The sequence below is a fragment of the Hirsutella rhossiliensis genome (genome assembly GCF_020360975.1).
Source record: "Hirsutella rhossiliensis strain HR02 chromosome Unknown scaffold00015, whole genome shotgun sequence".
NCBI lineage: Eukaryota > Fungi > Ascomycota > Sordariomycetes > Hypocreales > Ophiocordycipitaceae > Hirsutella > Hirsutella rhossiliensis.
Genome location: NW_025408681.1, coordinates 996995 through 1014048, shown reverse-complemented (window position 1 = coordinate 1014048; position 17054 = coordinate 996995). Strand labels below are relative to the sequence as shown.

At 58.1% G+C, this 17054-nt stretch overlaps 5 protein-coding genes and 1 non-coding gene across 6 annotated transcripts; 4 read left to right on the top strand and 2 right to left on the bottom strand.

The window, feature by feature from the left end:
• Positions 1–432: 432 nt before the first annotated feature.
• On the bottom strand, positions 433–2836 carry HRG_10273 (ion channel domain-containing protein; the record flags this gene model as incomplete). Its single annotated transcript, XM_044868744.1, has 4 exons — positions 433–2251; positions 2304–2423; positions 2476–2634; positions 2694–2836. The coding sequence occupies 4 exons, from the start codon at positions 2834–2836 to the stop codon at positions 433–435; spliced, it is 2241 nt and encodes a 746-aa protein (XP_044716099.1).
• Positions 2837–3710: 874 nt separating this feature from the next.
• On the top strand, positions 3711–4963 carry HRG_10272 (uncharacterized protein; the record flags this gene model as incomplete). The annotated part of the gene is made up of 2 exons (XM_044868743.1): positions 3711–3862; positions 3931–4963. The coding sequence occupies 2 exons, from the start codon at positions 3711–3713 to the stop codon at positions 4961–4963; spliced, it is 1185 nt and encodes a 394-aa protein (XP_044716098.1).
• Positions 4964–5060: 97 nt separating this feature from the next.
• On the top strand, positions 5061–5152 carry HRG_12135. Its single transcript has one exon. It is a non-coding gene; the product is annotated as a tRNA-Pro (tRNA).
• Positions 5153–6429: 1277 nt separating this feature from the next.
• Positions 6430–7107, top strand: HRG_10271 (uncharacterized protein; the record flags this gene model as incomplete). Its single annotated transcript, XM_044868742.1, has 4 exons — positions 6430–6442; positions 6510–6728; positions 6797–6883; positions 6965–7107. The coding sequence occupies 4 exons, from the start codon at positions 6430–6432 to the stop codon at positions 7105–7107; spliced, it is 462 nt and encodes a 153-aa protein (XP_044716097.1).
• Positions 7108–7651: 544 nt separating this feature from the next.
• Positions 7652–9095, bottom strand: HRG_10270 (phosphotyrosyl phosphate activator (PTPA) protein; the record flags this gene model as incomplete). Its single annotated transcript, XM_044868741.1, has 3 exons — positions 7652–7698; positions 7849–8390; positions 8452–9095. The coding sequence occupies 3 exons, from the start codon at positions 9093–9095 to the stop codon at positions 7652–7654; spliced, it is 1233 nt and encodes a 410-aa protein (XP_044716096.1).
• Positions 9096–13277: 4182 nt separating this feature from the next.
• Positions 13278–16845, top strand: HRG_10269 (putative restin; the record flags this gene model as incomplete). Its single annotated transcript, XM_044868740.1, has 4 exons — positions 13278–16340; positions 16415–16570; positions 16677–16747; positions 16800–16845. The coding sequence occupies 4 exons, from the start codon at positions 13278–13280 to the stop codon at positions 16843–16845; spliced, it is 3336 nt and encodes a 1111-aa protein (XP_044716095.1).
• Positions 16846–17054: the final 209 nt, after the last annotated feature.

Below are 17054 nucleotides of genomic sequence, written 5' to 3'. Positions count from 1 at the left end.
CTCTTCTCCGGAAACCCCGCGTCACGTCCAACCTTAAACGGTCAGGGGGTTGCAGGACGAGAAGGGCGTGAGCCCCCTTTTCCCCTTCAACGGCTTTAACCCGCCTCTCTGCCATTTCCCAGTTGCTATTGCTGTATTTTTATACACATGAAAGACTTCTACTTGCTGGCATGGGGCTATAGAATTTTTGTACGATAGCTAGGTGACCCGGCACCGGAAGGTAACTGCCCGGAAAGCATAATGACTTAATCTATATTATTACTGAATGACAAGATATCGGGCCCGTGTCTCCGTGGTATTCGTATCCAAATGCCATCGTAATCGTGCCAGATTTTCAACATGTCTTTGCGGCGGGACGTGGAGCAACCTATTCTGCTTCAAGTGAACAAGACCCAAAGGGAAAGAAAGGACAGTTAGGTTGGGAGAAGATGTTCACGTCGGGTCGACATCATCCTGCTTGTCCTCGTACTTGGCAGCCCACAGCGACTCCTGCAGCCGGTCCATGAGCCTCTCCATGAGCCACTCGCTCTCCTCCTGCCCGCCCATGAGGGGGCTGCGGATCCCCACCCACGACCACTTGAAGCGATCGTCCTGCTCGACAGGCGGCGACGTCTCGGGGTGCTCCTCCTGCTGCTCGTCGCTCAGATGCTCGTCGCTCTCGTGCTGCTCCTGGTGCGGGTGCTGCTGCTGGCGCTGGTGTTGCTGCTGATGGCGGTGCTTTCCGTGCCCGTGCTTGTTCCTGTGCCTGTGCCTCTGCCGGTGCTTCTCCTTAGGTTTTGCCTTGTGGTGCGTGTCTGGGTCGCGCTCGTCCTCGCCTATGAGGCCGAGATACCACGCCCACTCTTCAAACGTGTAGCGCCGTGGCTCGGTTTCCCGCACGTGCTTGCTGAGGTTCTGGATCTCGGAAATGAGGAGCAGGCGGAGATCGTAGCCGGTGGGGAGGTTGTCGAGTCGGTCGCGGACGCGGGCGAGCGAGCGGCGGTCCACGGTGGTGGTTGCGACGAGGTGTCCCTGGCGGCTACTTTGAGTCTCCAGTAGGCGAGACCCGGACTGACTGGATGCTTCATTCGAAGAAGAAGTCCCGTCCTTGGCCGCGGAGCTGCTAGGCAGCGGCTTCTCGCTCACACGATCTGACTGCTCGATATCCCGCATGCGTGCACTGGCCTCTTTGAAGGCTCGGCCGCACGTAAGCCGATGGGCAACATGCTTCATGTTTCCGCCGAACCCCTCGTCGCTGGGCAGGATGGTGACGTTGCCGAGACGAATGGTGCCGTCCCGCACAAATTTGATGACGGTGTCGCCGGCGTTGGAGATGAGGACCGTCATGGTGGGCAGGGCCAAGAGGGACCAGAAGACGAAAAACGACTTGCCGGCGTTGGAAACCGGTGTTCGGTCGCCGTAGCCGATTGTCATCAGGGACACGAAGCAAAAGTAGAACGAGTCAAAGTAGGTCCAGGGCTGGTACGACGATTCGCATTTGAGAAAGACGGCGGCGCCGACGAGCCACAGGAGGATCCAGGTGCCCGTGGAGATTGCCATTGCCAGCCATCGTCTTCGTGTCGAGGCCCTTTCTTGGATCTTTCGCATCAAGCCGAACTCGGACCGACGCCGCTCAAACTCGCTCGGCGTCGGACCATCGGGTTCAGTCTCGGCTGTGTTCATGCTGAGCTCCCGTGGGAGGGGAGTCAGGATTTCATCAATGCCCTTCCGCGCCAGGGTCCGTATCACTCTGCGGCGATTCTTCTCCTCCATGCGGGCATCCAGCCGACGCCTGCCGCGGTCGAGGATCAAGCTCCGAATCGAGGTCACGACCAAACCGAGGCTGAGTACACCGATGAGCGCATACGGGAACAGCAGCGCCCGTCCGAGATTGGTCGAGGCGGCAAAGTCGCCAAAGCCGACGGTAAAGAGCGTCACGTTGGCCCAATACACGGCATCGAGGTAGCTCCAGCCCTCGACTTTGGAGAAGACGAGGGCGCCCAGGAGGAGATACATGAGGACCATGATGGTCTGGAGCATGAGGGTTCGCTGGCTGGCCGTCAGGTTGAAGTCTTTGCTGTAATGGCCGGACGAGGCGCCCCAGAAGGTCACTACCATGAGGGAGGCGTCGACGAAGTAGAGAATTGCGGCCCAGATGCCGTAGTAAAAGGCCTGGGACCAGACGTATTCGTCGACGGGGTGTTCCAGGTCTTCGAGCAGTGGCCCGGCGGCGGTGGCGCCGAGAGCCAGGAGGCAAAAGGCGGATATGTACCTAGGCGTTGAGCTCAGTAGCCGGCCTCGAACGAAGATGGGAACTTGCCTACCAGCCAACGATTGTGATGGGCTGGGCAATGCTAAAGCGAACCCGCCTTGCCATGTTGAGGAGGAGAAAGGCATTGGATACGAGGGCCATTACCAGCTGCACAGCGTTGATGATGATGAGCCTGCGCCGGTGCGTGTCAGTGGCAAGCAAGAAGAGCCTTTGCTTCGGCTTACCAGGGAGGGTCAGGGACAAAGATGGCCTTGGCGATATCTGTGCCGGGTGGGTAATGCTGGCGCCACTGTCGCACGAGGGCACATATACTGAAGGCCGAGGCCACCGGGCCCAGGGTGCCGGCAATCATGGGAAAGGCCGACGAGGCAAACCACCAGCGGCTGAAGATGCCGGCATTAGCAGGCAGAGTGAATGCATGCTCTGGGGAACGGGGCCATACCTGGGGTTGAGGTGAGCATCGTCGTTTTGAAAACGGGGTTGCCGGAGAAGCTCGGACTGTTTCCGGCAGAGGCCGGACTGAATCGGGCTCTCCACGGCTTGGTCACGACGGTCGATGGTGTCGCCGGGCTTGCCCAGGTCCATGGTGGAAGAGTTGGCCGTCTCCCGCAACGTCGGGTCAGTCGCACTCGGCGCATAAGCAGAGAGGCCGGGGTCCTCGGGTCAGAGAGAAAGGCAGTATTAGACTCAGGCACGGGAGCCTCACGTTGGTCCCAGAGAATGGCGGGCAAAGAAGTCGACGGCGGTGACGGCGGAAGTCGGCTCGCGATAGTATCGGATGGCGAGTGTGCATGGAGCCATGGACGGGGCCTGCGGCGGTGGCAGCAGGCGGCTTGGGGATGACGACAGGAGACGGCAGGAAGAGAAGGGGGGGAGCGTTTAGACGCTAGGGCTATTAGACGGCGACAAGCGCATAGACAGGGAACGGGAATCGGTGTTTGAAGATGGCCAAGTAGGTTGGTAGGCTGAAGCTCTGCGAGTGCCTGAGTTCCGAGCATTTCCTAATCCGTTAGTATGCGCCCGTGATCTAACCTGCTGCAGTCCAGTGGATGCAAGGTGCCTCTACGCCTCTACCGAGTACGTACAGGCCCACGGCAGCGCCCCAAGGACCCGCTCGAGCCCTGCAAGCTCCGCCAGAGCCGCTGCAGGCTCCACTCCCGGTGCATGCATCCACCGCACCGGCGAGGTGGAGCCTCAAATTCTACCTACCGTACCTACTGTATTACGGATATCCGTAGGTACTCCGTCAGTTAGGTAAAGTACATGGCAGCAGCATCCACTCGCCATCTCGCGCGACGAGCGAATCTTGGGTATCGCGGTGGCGTCACCTCGGCAAACCCTTCGCAACGGGCAAGGGGTCCAATGATCCGTGGTATGGACGATTTGGCTGGTCTTGACGTACAATCTGGTGCTAATCGCCGCCGCCAGGCCCTTTGGCTAGCCTCACTTCTACCCGGACATGCGGCAAATGGCGTCTGTAAAAGGGTCCATGCCAGCATGCCTGCCTGTGGTTCGCGCCGTGCCGTCGTTGAACCCGCCAAGACCCTTTAGCACTCGCAGCCCGGAAAGGATCCTGGTCCCATGTGGTTCGGCCAGCTACGTATCAATAGAGTCGGTTCACTCCTTGTCTGCCCTCTCGCTGGCGGTGCCACGGCCGACATCGCTGACGCCTTGGGCAGTCTCTTCAACAGCCCCCAGGACTCGCCCAAGAGCGCGCTCCTGGTCCATCTGCCCGCTTTCCCGTCCGCCGACGGGTCGGTTTCCAGGGTCCCCAAATTCCTCGAGGACTTGCCGGTTGCCAGCATCAACTACCGATGGCAGGCTGCCGCCTCGCGGGACCCGGCTCCTTTGTGCTGGCCGATGCCTGTCCATGACACGGCCTTCGCCTTTGCCTGGCTGGTCGACAACCTGGCGCCGCCCGGCAACTCGAGACGCGACATTTACGTCTACGGCTCTCACCTCGGCGCCAGTCTGGCCACCTCGTTGTCCCTGACCGAGGCCCATGCCCACGCCCGGTTTGGCGTTCGAGGTCTCGTGGCCTACAATGGCATTTACAACTGGACCATGTTTCTCCCCGACCATCGCATCAACAAGAGAGCCCCAAGCATGATGCCCGCCCCAGAACTAGACGAAGCATCTCATCTCCGCAAGCTGCAGGGCGCGATGGCCGGTCTCTTCGATAAGCCGTCGAACCTATTCGACCCCTTTGCGAGCCCGAGTCTCTTTTTCCACAGTCCGGGAATGCTGCAACCTCGGTCATTTTCCATGTCGACGGAAGACGCAGCCATGATTGACGCCTTGACGGGCGACCAAGATGCTCCATCCGCACCCCCCAAGGCACCGCGGAAATCACACCTCATCTTCCCGCCTCGGAAATCGACGCTCAAAATCCCGCAAACACTCCTCTTGCACGATGCGTCGCGGCAACCGCCGAGGTCATCAAAGGCTCCCAAGAACGGGCAGGCGAGGAGGAAGGCCAAGGCGGCGGGTCACTCGCTAGCAGCGCAGGCGGAGGAGCTTGCGGAGCTGATGAGGCGCAGCGTCAGCGTCATCGAGATGAAGGAGCGCTGCAAATGGGACGAGGAGGTTGTCGAGGACGACCAAGTGCAGCGGCGGGTGCAGGTGGTCGAGGTGGGGCCCGAGACGGGCAGCATCGAGCTGAACGACGGCGGACAGCAGACTGCGCTGGAGTGGCTGCAGGACAGGATGTGAGAGCGATGTCGCCTTGGATGAAAGGTGGAAGTGGGAGGCAAGCCACACAACAGCCTTCATAATAGGCTATTGTCTGCTATTCTTATCGTCGGATATCGGCCAAATGGTCTAGTGGTATGATTCTTGCTTTGGGATTGGTTCGCTCCGCTCAGCTGCAAGAGGTCCCGTGTTCAATCCACGGTTTGGCCCTCGGTGATTTTTTTGCCCTCAATTACTCCCATGCTCTCGATGATCAAATACAGGACTGTGCATGTGTTATTCATTGTGGCGTCTTTGCAATATCTGGACCAAGGTCGCAACGCGGCTGAGGATGATGCATTTGTCCTCCTTTTTCTCCTCTGCCGTACACAAGTGGTACAGTACAGTCCGAGGCGGTTACCGGCGGCTACACCTTTTCCTGACCCCGGGCTGCCAACAGACATGCGACCCGCCCTTTTCCGGCCTGCAGACCTTGTCTCTCCGCGTTGGAGACTTGGCCACGCGACGGGATGATGACTGGCCTTAATTTAGCACAACCACCTGCTTGGCCCAACCGGGGATGATGAAGCAGTTCACGAGGACTCTGGCCCGCCCCGCACATGCATCCTTTTCCCGATGATAGTGGTGCCCGTATACGGTACTTTCGACAGCCACTCCAGCACGGTTGTACAGTACCTTGCACACCACAGGCTGCTGCCGCTGCTGCTGCTGCTGCTGCAGGTGTGGCGCAGGCAGGCAGGCAGGCATTGGCAGTCTGATGCAATCACCAACACATATAATAAAGGCACCCTGCGATATTAATATCGAGCCTGCTTTGTAGTTTGTCGTGGGCATAATGCTGCACATTCGTAATAACTACCTACCTACCTAGGTACTGCACCGAGGCCTTGCCGTATCCTACCTGCACAACCACAAACCCCTCTTCCCCTACCAACCTGAGACAGCTGACCGGCAGGTGCCTGTTGCCTCTACTGTAATATTACGGATACCACTCGCTGTCACGCACCCCACGCGAGCTTCCCCCTCCCCGTCGCCTCGTCGTTGGCCTTGCAGGTACCGAGTACTTGCCCCGTGAGCAAGCAATTGGCTCGTTTCTTTTCCCCTTCCTCCTCCCCTTGCCGTCCATCCTTCTCGTCCATCCTCTCAACCTCTCCTCTTCCTCTTCTTTTCTTCTCCTCCTATCGCCTGCCAGCCAGCCAGCCCTCTACCCTGGTGCCTCATCGCCTCTTGACCGCTCCCTGCAAATCCGGTTGCCTTCTTCGCTCGTCGACGCCTGAAGTCTCCTCCTCGTACATTCCTGTTTGGTAGAGGTGCGTTTGCCTGGTTTTGCCGCCGTTGCCTTGCAGCTCTCAGCCGTCTACATCGCCCAACGTCCACGCCTCCATTCATTCTAGCCGCTTATCCAGCGCCGGCTCACCAACTGGAGCTGACTGCCATCTGCAGAACATACATTGTTGCTGGACGCCGCCCAGCTTCCGCTATTCACTATGCCTGGCATTCGTGAGTCCTTCCCTCGTCTTGTTTCCTTTCTTCTGCCGCGTCCTTGTTGCTGACTCCCCGCTCGCAGCTCTCGGTGCCCTTGATAACCTGAAGGCCAAGCTCAAGGCCGCTTTCAAGAAACGGACGGAAAAGAAGTCCACCCAAGACAAGCCAGCCGAGGCTCAAGCCACCCAGAAGCCCGCTGAAGACCCCAAGCCCGCGGAGGCTGCCGCAGCTACTGCTGCTTCCAGCACAACGCCTGCCACCGCTCCATCCCCGACCAAGCCTCAAGAACCTGCCCCTGCCGGTGCGTGCTTCCCCAGCGCGATATCGCCGGGCTGCCGCCCCAAACCCGTGTCTAATCCAATATTCTAGCTGATCCTACTCCTGCCACGGAACCCGCCAAGGCAGAGGCCAAGACAGAGGCTAAGCCGGCAGCGCAGCCAGAGGAGGCCGCTCCAGGTACGTAGCCATCATTGCTTATGCGTCGTCGACAGACAGCGAAACACGTGGGGCATAGGACTAACGCCTCGACAGCGCCAGCCCAGCCCGCCAAGACAGACGCTACACCAACCACGGCCGCCGCGCCCGCTACCGAGCCAACTGCCGCCGAGAACAAGAAGGACGAGGCCCTGGCCTCCGCTGCTGCCGCCGTCCCCTCCGCCGCTCCTGCACCAACTGCGTAGGGGGTCCGTTCTGCCTCATAGCAGCAGACATGCCAGAGTCTGGCGTTGTCAACGTCGAGGCTTGGTTGATGAACTAGCCAGGACGAGACGGTATGGGTCTCGAGGAAACAATGAGAGGGGAGCCGGTTCATGTTAATTCTGTTCTGCCTGCATTTATGCTCTGGTTCGCTGGATACCCTGGAGAGGGGGGCGGTGCGATGCGCTCTGAGCTTTATACCCCCGCACCTCGCCGTCGTTGCGTCTTCGTCTTGCTTTTTTCCCGCTGCCTTGATGATCGTGATAGGTTAAAGACATGCCTTTTGCTTTTCATCGGGGGCGTGCTCCGCTTTGCGTAATAAATGCAGGCCCAACAACGTGCGTCATTGCTGTGAAGTTATCTGGCCCAGAAGAGCAAGCGATTCTTGGACAAGCTGACATGCCCATGCATGCATGCCGAGCTTTGCTGGGTTGGCGGTCGGCCGTGGGGCCCGAGGTTCGATATTTCTCCGTTTATTCGATCTAAGCACGATGCGTCCTGTTTGCACGGCCGGCAGTCATTCACTGCTCAACCACTCTTGGCCCATGGCGCCTTTGTCACCGTAATCTGCGCCGCTGCGGATCCCGACCCTGAGGCGTCTCCGCGCTGCGGTCTCGAAGCCAAGGAGCCGGTGCTGGGACCAGGGGGAGCCCGAGAGTAGGGAATGCCAGGACCGGTGGATGGCGGGGGCATCCTCGTGGCCTGCACCCACGGCGTGGCGGTACCCGTGGCGGACGGCGGAGGAATGGGCGGGCGCGTTGCACTGGCGGCCATGGGTTGGTTGACCATGTGTACGCTCTGTGTGGGGACTGGCGCGTCTGGATCTTCATCCCAGGAGAAGAGCGAGCCAAAGGGAAAGTGCTGGACGACAGGGAACTTGGACAATACCTCCGCATTAAACATCTTGATCATGCCCTTGTTGATCTTGCCCCACCCGTCGCGGATTCCAGAGATGTCGAACAGAATCGGGCTGTGTTCCCAAAATGGGCCTTTCTTGACGTCGTTGATGAAGCCGATGGCGGAGAAGTACATGTTTGTGGCTCGCTGGTCCTCGACGACGGCCGCATTGGTCACGTCGCTGGGCTTGGGGGCGCCCCGGACAGACCCCTCGAGGGGCATGAGGTCGGTTTCGGATATGGGCCGGGTGAACTGCGCCGATCCAAATATGTATGATATGAAGGAGTGGTCGTCGAGGCCCCAGACGCCATGGGAGCCGGCGGGCTCGAGGGTGTATGTCAGGATGAGCTTTCGAACGACTCGCAGATATCTGGCATGACCTGTTAGCTGTCTTTTTCGAGTTCTGTAGAGAAATGTGCTGATGCGCTTACGGCTCGATGACGTTGAGAACAATCTCTCGCTCAATTTCTCCACCCGGCTTTCCGTCCTTGAAGAAGCCTAGCTTCCACAGGCAGCCAACAAAGGCCAGGAAGCTCAACTCGTGGCCCGTTCCGTAGTCTAGCCGCTGGGGGCTCCCAAAGGCGCCAAGCAGATAGCTCGCCACCTCTTCCCTGGCGGTACCGCCGCCGGCCCCGAGTGTTTGACCCAGCAAGCCGACGCTGAGCAAGTCATGCAGCTTCTCCTCAACGAGGGCATACCACGTCCTGAAGCTCGTATTCCCAAACCTCCTGGGACCGGGGTCCAGCGGGGCCCGGGCGAGCAAGCTCTCAATGTCGGACAGGAGCAGCTGCAGGGCTTGGACCGACGGCGTCGACGACGGCGACCCGGGGGTGAGGGGGAAGAGGCGGGGCAGGGCGGAGCCGGGCTGGTGGCGCGGGCAGAGGGAGCGGTTGAGCTGGAGGACAAAGATGCCAATGTCGCGGTAGGCAAGGCTCCTGAGGAAGCGGGCAACGTCGTGGCCCTCGTTGATACGCTTCAAGGGCTTGGAAAAGGACGGCGGGGAGGCGAGGTCGATGGTGTCGAGGGCGGGGAGACGGGGTAGCGGGGCAGCTCCCAACGGCGCAGCGGACGCCATCTCTGGGCAGGCGGGCTGTAGCAGTGGCGGAAGCAACGACGGCAACCAATCAAAAGCACGGATGTAAAGTAAAGGGGGAGGTGATTGTCTTGAAATGTGTGAAGTTGCTTGGATGGGGCCCATCTCTGTGAGAAGTCGGGTAACGTTTCCGCGTGGGGTCAAGTGGTGACGTCCGGACAGTTGACGGCGTTAGTCAGCAGCTTTGTGGGTGGATAGCTTCGAGACAAAGCTTCGGAAGCCGAGGCCGAACCAAAACCGGTACAGAGCTGTTTCGTCTTGGTCTTTCTTACGACAAGACGATGAACAGGATGAGTGCTTCGTCTACGGCGTTGAATGCCCGTACTGGGCCGCACGTTGACCGTACGCGCAGCAAACATTGTGCCAGGACAAGCAATTTACATGAGCATTTTCCACAAAGGACCCTGACCCTGAATCTTGACTAATACCTTGTCCAGTCCAAATACTTGTAAGGCGTTGGAATACGGAGTACCCGTGCCACGCCCCACTTTATTTGGAATTCGCAAGCTCCCACCTCCTAAAGTTGGTGCTCACCACCAGTATCCCCACACCACCGGAATACCCAGAATTTCGACTCCCCGACTTCAGCATCCCTATATCTTAACCAATTCACGATCTCGTCGATAGCCGAAATGGAAGCACGTGTACAAAACGCTCTTCGATATATTGAAAATTTTCCGGTGCTAAAGTCGCAACCGTAGCGCGAGAATTCGGTGTAACACGTGATCGATTGCGATACCGTCTTCAAGGCCGACCTCCTAAAACTGGCCAGCGAGCTAGAAATACGAGGCTTTCCGAACCAGAAGAGAAGGCCCTATGTCGCTATATCGATCGTTTGGATAATATAAACCTTGCGGTACGCGTCGAGTTCGTTACTGACGCGGCAAACTGTATCTTGCGCGAGCGGTCTAGCCAGCGCGACGCTCCTACCGTGGGGCCAAACTGGACTTCTCGCTTCTTAAAGCGTCACGGCTACTTCAAAAAGCGCCAAAAAAGGCTTCAAGCAGAGCGCCAAGTCTCCGAGAATCTTACACGAGTTAACCAGTATTTCCAGCATCTTCGGCAGGTTATCCAAGACAATGGTATACCTCCTGAGGATATCTGGAATATGGACGAGACTGGTTTTCGCATCGGGGTTGGAAAAGACCAGCTGATTGTGACAAAACGGAGGAGAGCTCATTATTTTGGCATTCCTGAGAATAGGAATCCGCTACTGCGATCGAAGCTATCTCGGCGAATGGGGAGGTTGTTCCGGCTTTTTTGATACTCGCTGGCCAGATGCACATGGCTTCATGGTATCAAATACCTGAGCTAGATCCTGACACAGTTATTCGACCCACGCCTACTGGTTACTCAAACGACGTGATTAGTCTGGAGTGGCTCCAGCATTTTGACAAGCACTCGGAAAAAAGCTCAAGAAGCTCGAAGCGACTTCTAATTCTTGATGGTCATGGCTCTCACCATACCAGGCAGTTCATTGAATACTGCGACAACCACAATATTATTCCCTTCGGCATGCCGCCTAATCTCACGCATGCACTTCAGCCTTTGGACGTTGTCGTTTTCCAGCCCCTAAAGCACTATCACGCCAAGGCTTTAGATGTCATGGTTCGAGATGGCCTCGTCAACATAACCAAGCTTGAGTTTCTCTCCTGCATTCAACAAGTACGATTGCATGCTTTCAAGGAGAGTACTATACGCTCCGCATTTCGCAAGACAGGAATCTTCCCATTCAATCCACAAGTAGTACTTCAATGTTTGGAAGCTCGTCAAGCCACGACACCCACACCTCCTCCCAATTCAGGACCACACTCCTCACCTTTCGAGACACCATTGACTCTACGACAAATAAACAAGGTAGCGGACAAATTAGATCTCGTCCTTGAAGACGATAAAAGCCTGGATCCCGACTTTCTCACGATCTCAGTCGATTTATTCGAGGATCGCTATCTCTGGCGACTGAGCTCGTGCAGACTAAAGGGACTTGGGACGAACCAAATGGCGGAGCGGATCCAAAAACAACGTAAGGCTATGAAGAATATACAGTTACAATCAGGAGGAGTATTGTCAGTGGCCCAAGGACGGGAAATGGTGCAACAAAGGGAGATGATCAGATTGCTAAAGCAAGGAAGGTAGTAGAAGACGCGGAGAAAAGGCGCATAACGCACGCAAGCGATGGTTTGAGGAGCAGCAAAAAGGCACGCCAATGGAGGTTCAGGAAGGTTAGAACGAGTGGAAGTACGCGATTCTGAGCGTGGTACGCGGTGGTTGAAGCGATTCTAGGTCGGGGAGTCGAAATTCTGGGTATTCCGGTGGTGTGGGGATACTGGTGGTGAGCACCAACTTTAGGAGGTGGGAGCTTGCGAATTCCAAATAAAGTGGGGCGTGGCACGGGTACTCCTTGCCAGACTCTCCCTTCCCCAAACTCGGCTGCCACGTGCGAGCTCCACCCGCACAAAGCCGGCTCAGGTAACGCTCTCTATCAATCAAGGAGGGTTCAGAGCTCCGTACGCGTACGTAGGTACTGAGCTTGACGCAGGCTTCGAGGCGTCAAGAGGCCGGACGAGGAAGGACGGGACGAAAAGAGACGCAGAATTCGATGCTGCATCTAATAAATGCTTGGAGCTCCTGGGGCGAGCACGGTGAATGTTCAAGTGGACGAAGGATTGATCGATTCGGTCCGAAGCGTCCGTTGGCCCCAGCTTCTTGCACTCAATCGGTCGGATATCAGGGCATGGATCAGCAGGTTCTGCGTGCCGAACGAGCGGCGGCCACATCAGCATGGACAGGCCGAGATATGCAGGTGAGAGCTCGGAGCGACGAGGGGCCGAGGGGCCGGATCGCGACACATGACGACGCGAGAAGCTTGTTGGTGATCGACGGCCCTTGCTGACGACGACGAGTTGGAGAAAACAGGTGGAAATCGAACGAGTGTAGGGTAGGGTTGGGACTTGGCCGCACATTGGACTAGCCTCTCGGATTATCACGAGCCGGCTTGAAACGCGACGCGACATGATACAGTGCAGGAGGTGTCTGTCTCGCGACATATACTGTGTTACAGATGCTTATCACCCAAATATATACAGTATAAATCGACCAAAGGATGCATAAGACTTACAAGTATCACATTCGACGAGTGTGTCGTAAAAAGGTTCGATTGCTTGCCATGCTCGTGTACCCGCAGGGAGTGATATTACAGAGTAAGGCAAACGGCAACACAAGTGTCCAGGCCATCGTCGTGCGAGATTGGGCTCCGGACACCGGCTGCCCGAACGTCGAACGTCCCTGAGGCAGGCCACAGAGCAGCTGGATACCTCATCTTAGCCTTTCGTATGTCTGGCCACGTTGCAGCATACATATCTCTCGCACTTGTGACTAGGGCCAGTGAGAGATTAGGAGAGGGCGACCGGGATAAGGGAGAAGGGGGAAGAAGGGAGAAAAGAAAGGGAGGTACGAAGTCCGAGGTATAAGATGAGAGAGAAGAAGCACCAGTATTAGTACAAAGTACAGTGCAGGAAATGTACTGTACCTCGCCTCAAGGAATCCGGGTCTCGTACTGAGTCATCGACCTCTACCAGCTGGTCAAGGGAAGGTACATGTAAGCAAGTGCTTGATCCACCAGTATAAAAAGTATTCTTTTTGAGCTTCCGTTAGGTCTCCTCTAACTGATACCAGGTCCAGGCCAAACCCCCTCACCCCTTTGCTCATATCCCAACCTCCACCGCTGTTCGCCCCCCTGGAACAATTTTCTACCATTTCACCAACTTTCCTCCCCGTCTCCTGTTGAGCTTTCAACGGTCTATCATATTCGTCGCTCCTGTTGCTCTTTCAGAGTTCAGTCGCAGCGACACATACCCCTCTAGCTTCCTGCTTTCGCATTGCGACTCCATCTCTGTTGCTGTGCCCTTCCAGCGAGTTTCTGCATTGATACCAACGCCAGGTAAGTAACAATTGCCCAAGGCCGTCTCTCTCTCCTCCCATCCCCCCTCCACCACGGCCGTCAACTTTATGGCCACGGATGCCCAGCGTTGGGCAGCTCCCGTGCCAATCGCGGCACGCGTTCATGCCCAAGCTCTGGCGACCAATGGCCCCTCCGCTGTGCGAGAGAGCTTAGCGCTGAACCCGTGTAGCACATATCCGTGATATCCCTCTGTCAAGAACATCATGTCGGACAAGGAAAACGTCGTCACCGCCTCCATCGAAGCTTCTACATCCAAGGAGTCGACTCCCGACCCCACCGAGGCGTCACCCAAGGCCAACGGCGAGTCTAAGGCTCCGGCACCTGCTAAGCGCCCCGGAGCTACGACGACCGCCCGTCGCCCTGTTGCGCCTTCTGCCACCGCATCCAGGCCCGGCGCGTCTGCTTCCACCACGCGCACCACTGGTGGTGGCTTGAGCAAACCGCCCACGCGCCCGCCCACCTCGACGACGGCCACGACCCGCCGACCCACCGCGGCATCGACCTCGGCCTCGACCCACCGCAGCCGCCCCAGCGTGAGCGCCAGCGAAGATGAGAAGAAGCCGAGCTTGAGCTCAAGCGCCGCAAGGAGGACGAGCACCGCCATGTCGAGCCCCGGCAAGTCTGCCGACAAAAAGACGGCTAGCGCGACGGGCACCGCCGCGACTGCCCGCAGACCCACTGCCTCTAGCACTGCTAGTGCTAGCCCACGGACATCCACCGCGACCCCCAGGACGACCACCTCGGCTACTAAGACTGCCGCAACGGCTCGTTCGGCTGCCGGCACTGGAACCACCGAAGTTCGCAAGAGGCTTTCCACGGCTGGCGTTCCATCCGCAGCATCTCGGACGGCCCCTCGGTCAGCTGCCAAGCCTGAATCGTCCCCCGGCGCACAGGAAATCGAAGAGCTCAAGTCGAAGCTCGCCGAAGGAAACGCCGAGATTGAGTCTCTCAGGGCCCAGATCAAGTCGTCCGAGGAGGCGATTACGACTCTCCAGGAGCAGGTAGCCAATGCGGTCGCCTCGACTCCGGATGCCGAGGAAAAGACCTCGCCGGAGAACGAAGACATCGTTACCAACCTGAAACACGTGCATGAATCCGCGGTCACTGACCTCGAGACCAAGCTTTCCGAGGCCAACGACAAGATCCAGGCAGCTGAAACAGAGCTGGGCAAGCTCAAGATGGATCTGGCCGAGGCGGTGGCCTCCAAAGACGCTACCGAGTCAGAGCTCGAGGCCATCAAGAAATCTCTAGAGACGATCGAGGCTGAGCACTCCGAGAAACTCAAGGCGAGCGAGAGCAATCTACAGAAAATCTTGGGCGACCATGCCTCTAAGATTGAGGAGCTCCAAGTCTCTCTTGCCGGCCAGCACCAGGCTGCCCTTGGTGAGCTCGAGGCAAAGCACAAGGAGGAGCTCGGGAAGGGCCTGGCTGAGGCCTCGTCCCACGAGGCCGCCCTACAAGAGCTCAAGTCGACGCACGAGTCGGCCCTGGCGGAACTGCAGCAGAAAATTGACGAGTTGACCGTCTCGCAGGCGGCCCTGGAATCCGCCAGCGATGAGAAGACAAAGTCTGAGCATCAAGCTCACAATGCTCAGATTGTCTCGCTTGAGAGCGAAATCGCCGAGCTTAAGGCTAGGCTCGAAGTATCTGGGAAGACCGCCGAGACGGCCAGTGCGGAGATTGAGTCTGTCAACGGCCAATTGGCCCAGATCCAGGGGGAGTTGGTCGGCAAGGAATCGGTGCTTGTCGCTGCCAAGGAGGATTTGGCATCACTGCAAGCGAAGGCAGATGAGGCGCAGAGTGCGCTCGCGGACAAGGATGGCGAGATCTCCAAGCTCAAGACGATGCACGACGAGCGCATGAAGAACCTGTCACAGGACTACGAGAACGAAATCGATAGTCTCCGCGGCGATGCCTTCTTCAAGCGCAAGTTTGAGGAACTCGAGGCGCAGCACAACGAGCTCAGGACGTCGTCCGAGGAGGCTGCCGAGAGCCACGCAACGGCCCTAGCCGCCGCAAAAGCAGAGCTTGCTGCGGCGATCGAGGCCCTCGAGGCCGCGGAAAAGAGGCATCAGCAGAGCCTGGATGCCCTGCAGGCAAGCCATGCCGAGGCGCTCGAGTCGGCAAAGACTGGTGCCTCGGCGGACAGGGATGTCCAGCAAAGCCAGATGGAGGAGCTCAAGTCTCGACACGCCGAGGAGCTCGTGGCTCTCAGACAGGAAAGCGACGCTGCCTTCGCCAAGGAACTAGATGCGCTCAAGACTTCTCACGCCTCGATCCTCGAGACCCTGAAACAGGAGCACGCCGACGACAAGGAAAAGTCGGTGGCCGCTCAACAGGCAGAGCTAACATCTGCCAAGGACGCCGGTGACAGCGCACACGCCACCGAACTGGCCAATATCAAGGCGGAACTCGAAACCGCCAGGTCTGAGCTCGCGCAAGCACAGTCCGACAACTCCTTTACTATCGAGGCTGTCAGGCAGGAGTTGGAGGAGAAGCACGTCGGGGAAATCGAAAAGCTCATCACGCTGAACACGGAGGCTATTGAGAACGTCAAGCATGAACGCGCCCAGACCACCAAGGACCTAGAAGAGCTGACGGCTGCCCACGCCAAGTCTCTCGAGGACGCAATTGCCGAGCACAAGAGCAGCAACTCTAGTCTCGAGGAGAAGCTCTTCCAGCATGCCGCGGCGAGCGCTGAGCTCGAGGCGGTTCTGCAGCGGGCCCAGGAGGCCCTCGCCAATGCCGAGTCCGAGGTGGAGGAGTTGAGCCAGCAGCTTGTCCAAGAAAAAATGGAGCGTATGACTGCCCTAGCTGATCTGGATGCCGCGAAGAATGTCAAGGCGGACTCGTCGGAGGTTGATTCACTCAGGGCAGAGCTCGCATCGCTCAAGAGGGCCCAAGAGGAGGCCGACTCGTCTGCCCTGGCGAGCCTCCAGGCCAAGCAGGCCGAGGTGGATGCAGGGAAGGCGGAGCTGACGGCTGCGCAGGAGAGCCTGGCCGGCATGAAGCGAGACTTGGGACTGGCTCTGCAAGACTTAGAGGAACATCAGGCCGAAGCCGAGGCCAAGTACAAGACGGCTCACGCCGATTACAAAGATCTCAATGATAGCATGACGGCCCTGGTCGAGGAGGCGAATAGCAAGGCCAAGAGCCTGGAGGCCAAGTTCGAAGAAGCCACGAAGAGGCTGGAGCAGGGCGAGATGAAGATGGAGGAGCTGGAGGCTCAGCTCAAGGTCAAGGACGCCGAGTTGGCGGAAGCAACGGTGAGAGAAGACAGCAGCTCCACTGACCGGCGGTTACGGACACGGACTAACGTTTTCATTTGCGGCGTCGACAGGCCAAGGCGGCGGCAGCTAAGCCCAAGGGCCTAGCCAACAGCAGGTTTGCGGATGCGGAGGGAGGTGACGACGCCGCAGCCGCAGCGAAGGGTGGCGCGCCGGAAGGTGAGGATGACAAGGACGACGAAGATCACTCTTCAGCGGCATTGGCTTCGGTGCGAGAGCCCCTTGCTTGACGCGGCCGTACCTTGACGGTTCCCTTGCTTCCCCCCTTTGGCAGCCAGATGGATGTATGAGGCTAACCAGATGGACCTGTTACAGCTCAGTAAGGCGCGGTTGACGGCGAAGCAGATTGATGCCCTCGATCGTGAGATGAGGGATCGCAACCTGCAGTGAGTGATTTGGGTGGCGGAGTGGCGATAGGCGGGCTAATCGAGGCTGCAGGCTCCTAAACTCGATCACGAACCCGAATACGCAGCAGTCGGTGTGAAGGATTGGGGCAAGGCGGATGTAGGCGCGGCTGACTTGACGCCGAGCTGGGCACTTCCTCATGTGCGATGCAGGAGCGTTGTTTACGACGAGGCCCAGGCTGCTTTTTTAATACCCCTTTCGTTTACGTCGTTGATAGGTTGAGTGTCAATCAGTACGGCCCGGCCGGCTGGACGCTATGTTTGGAGTGGTTGGGAGACGGCTTGCTTG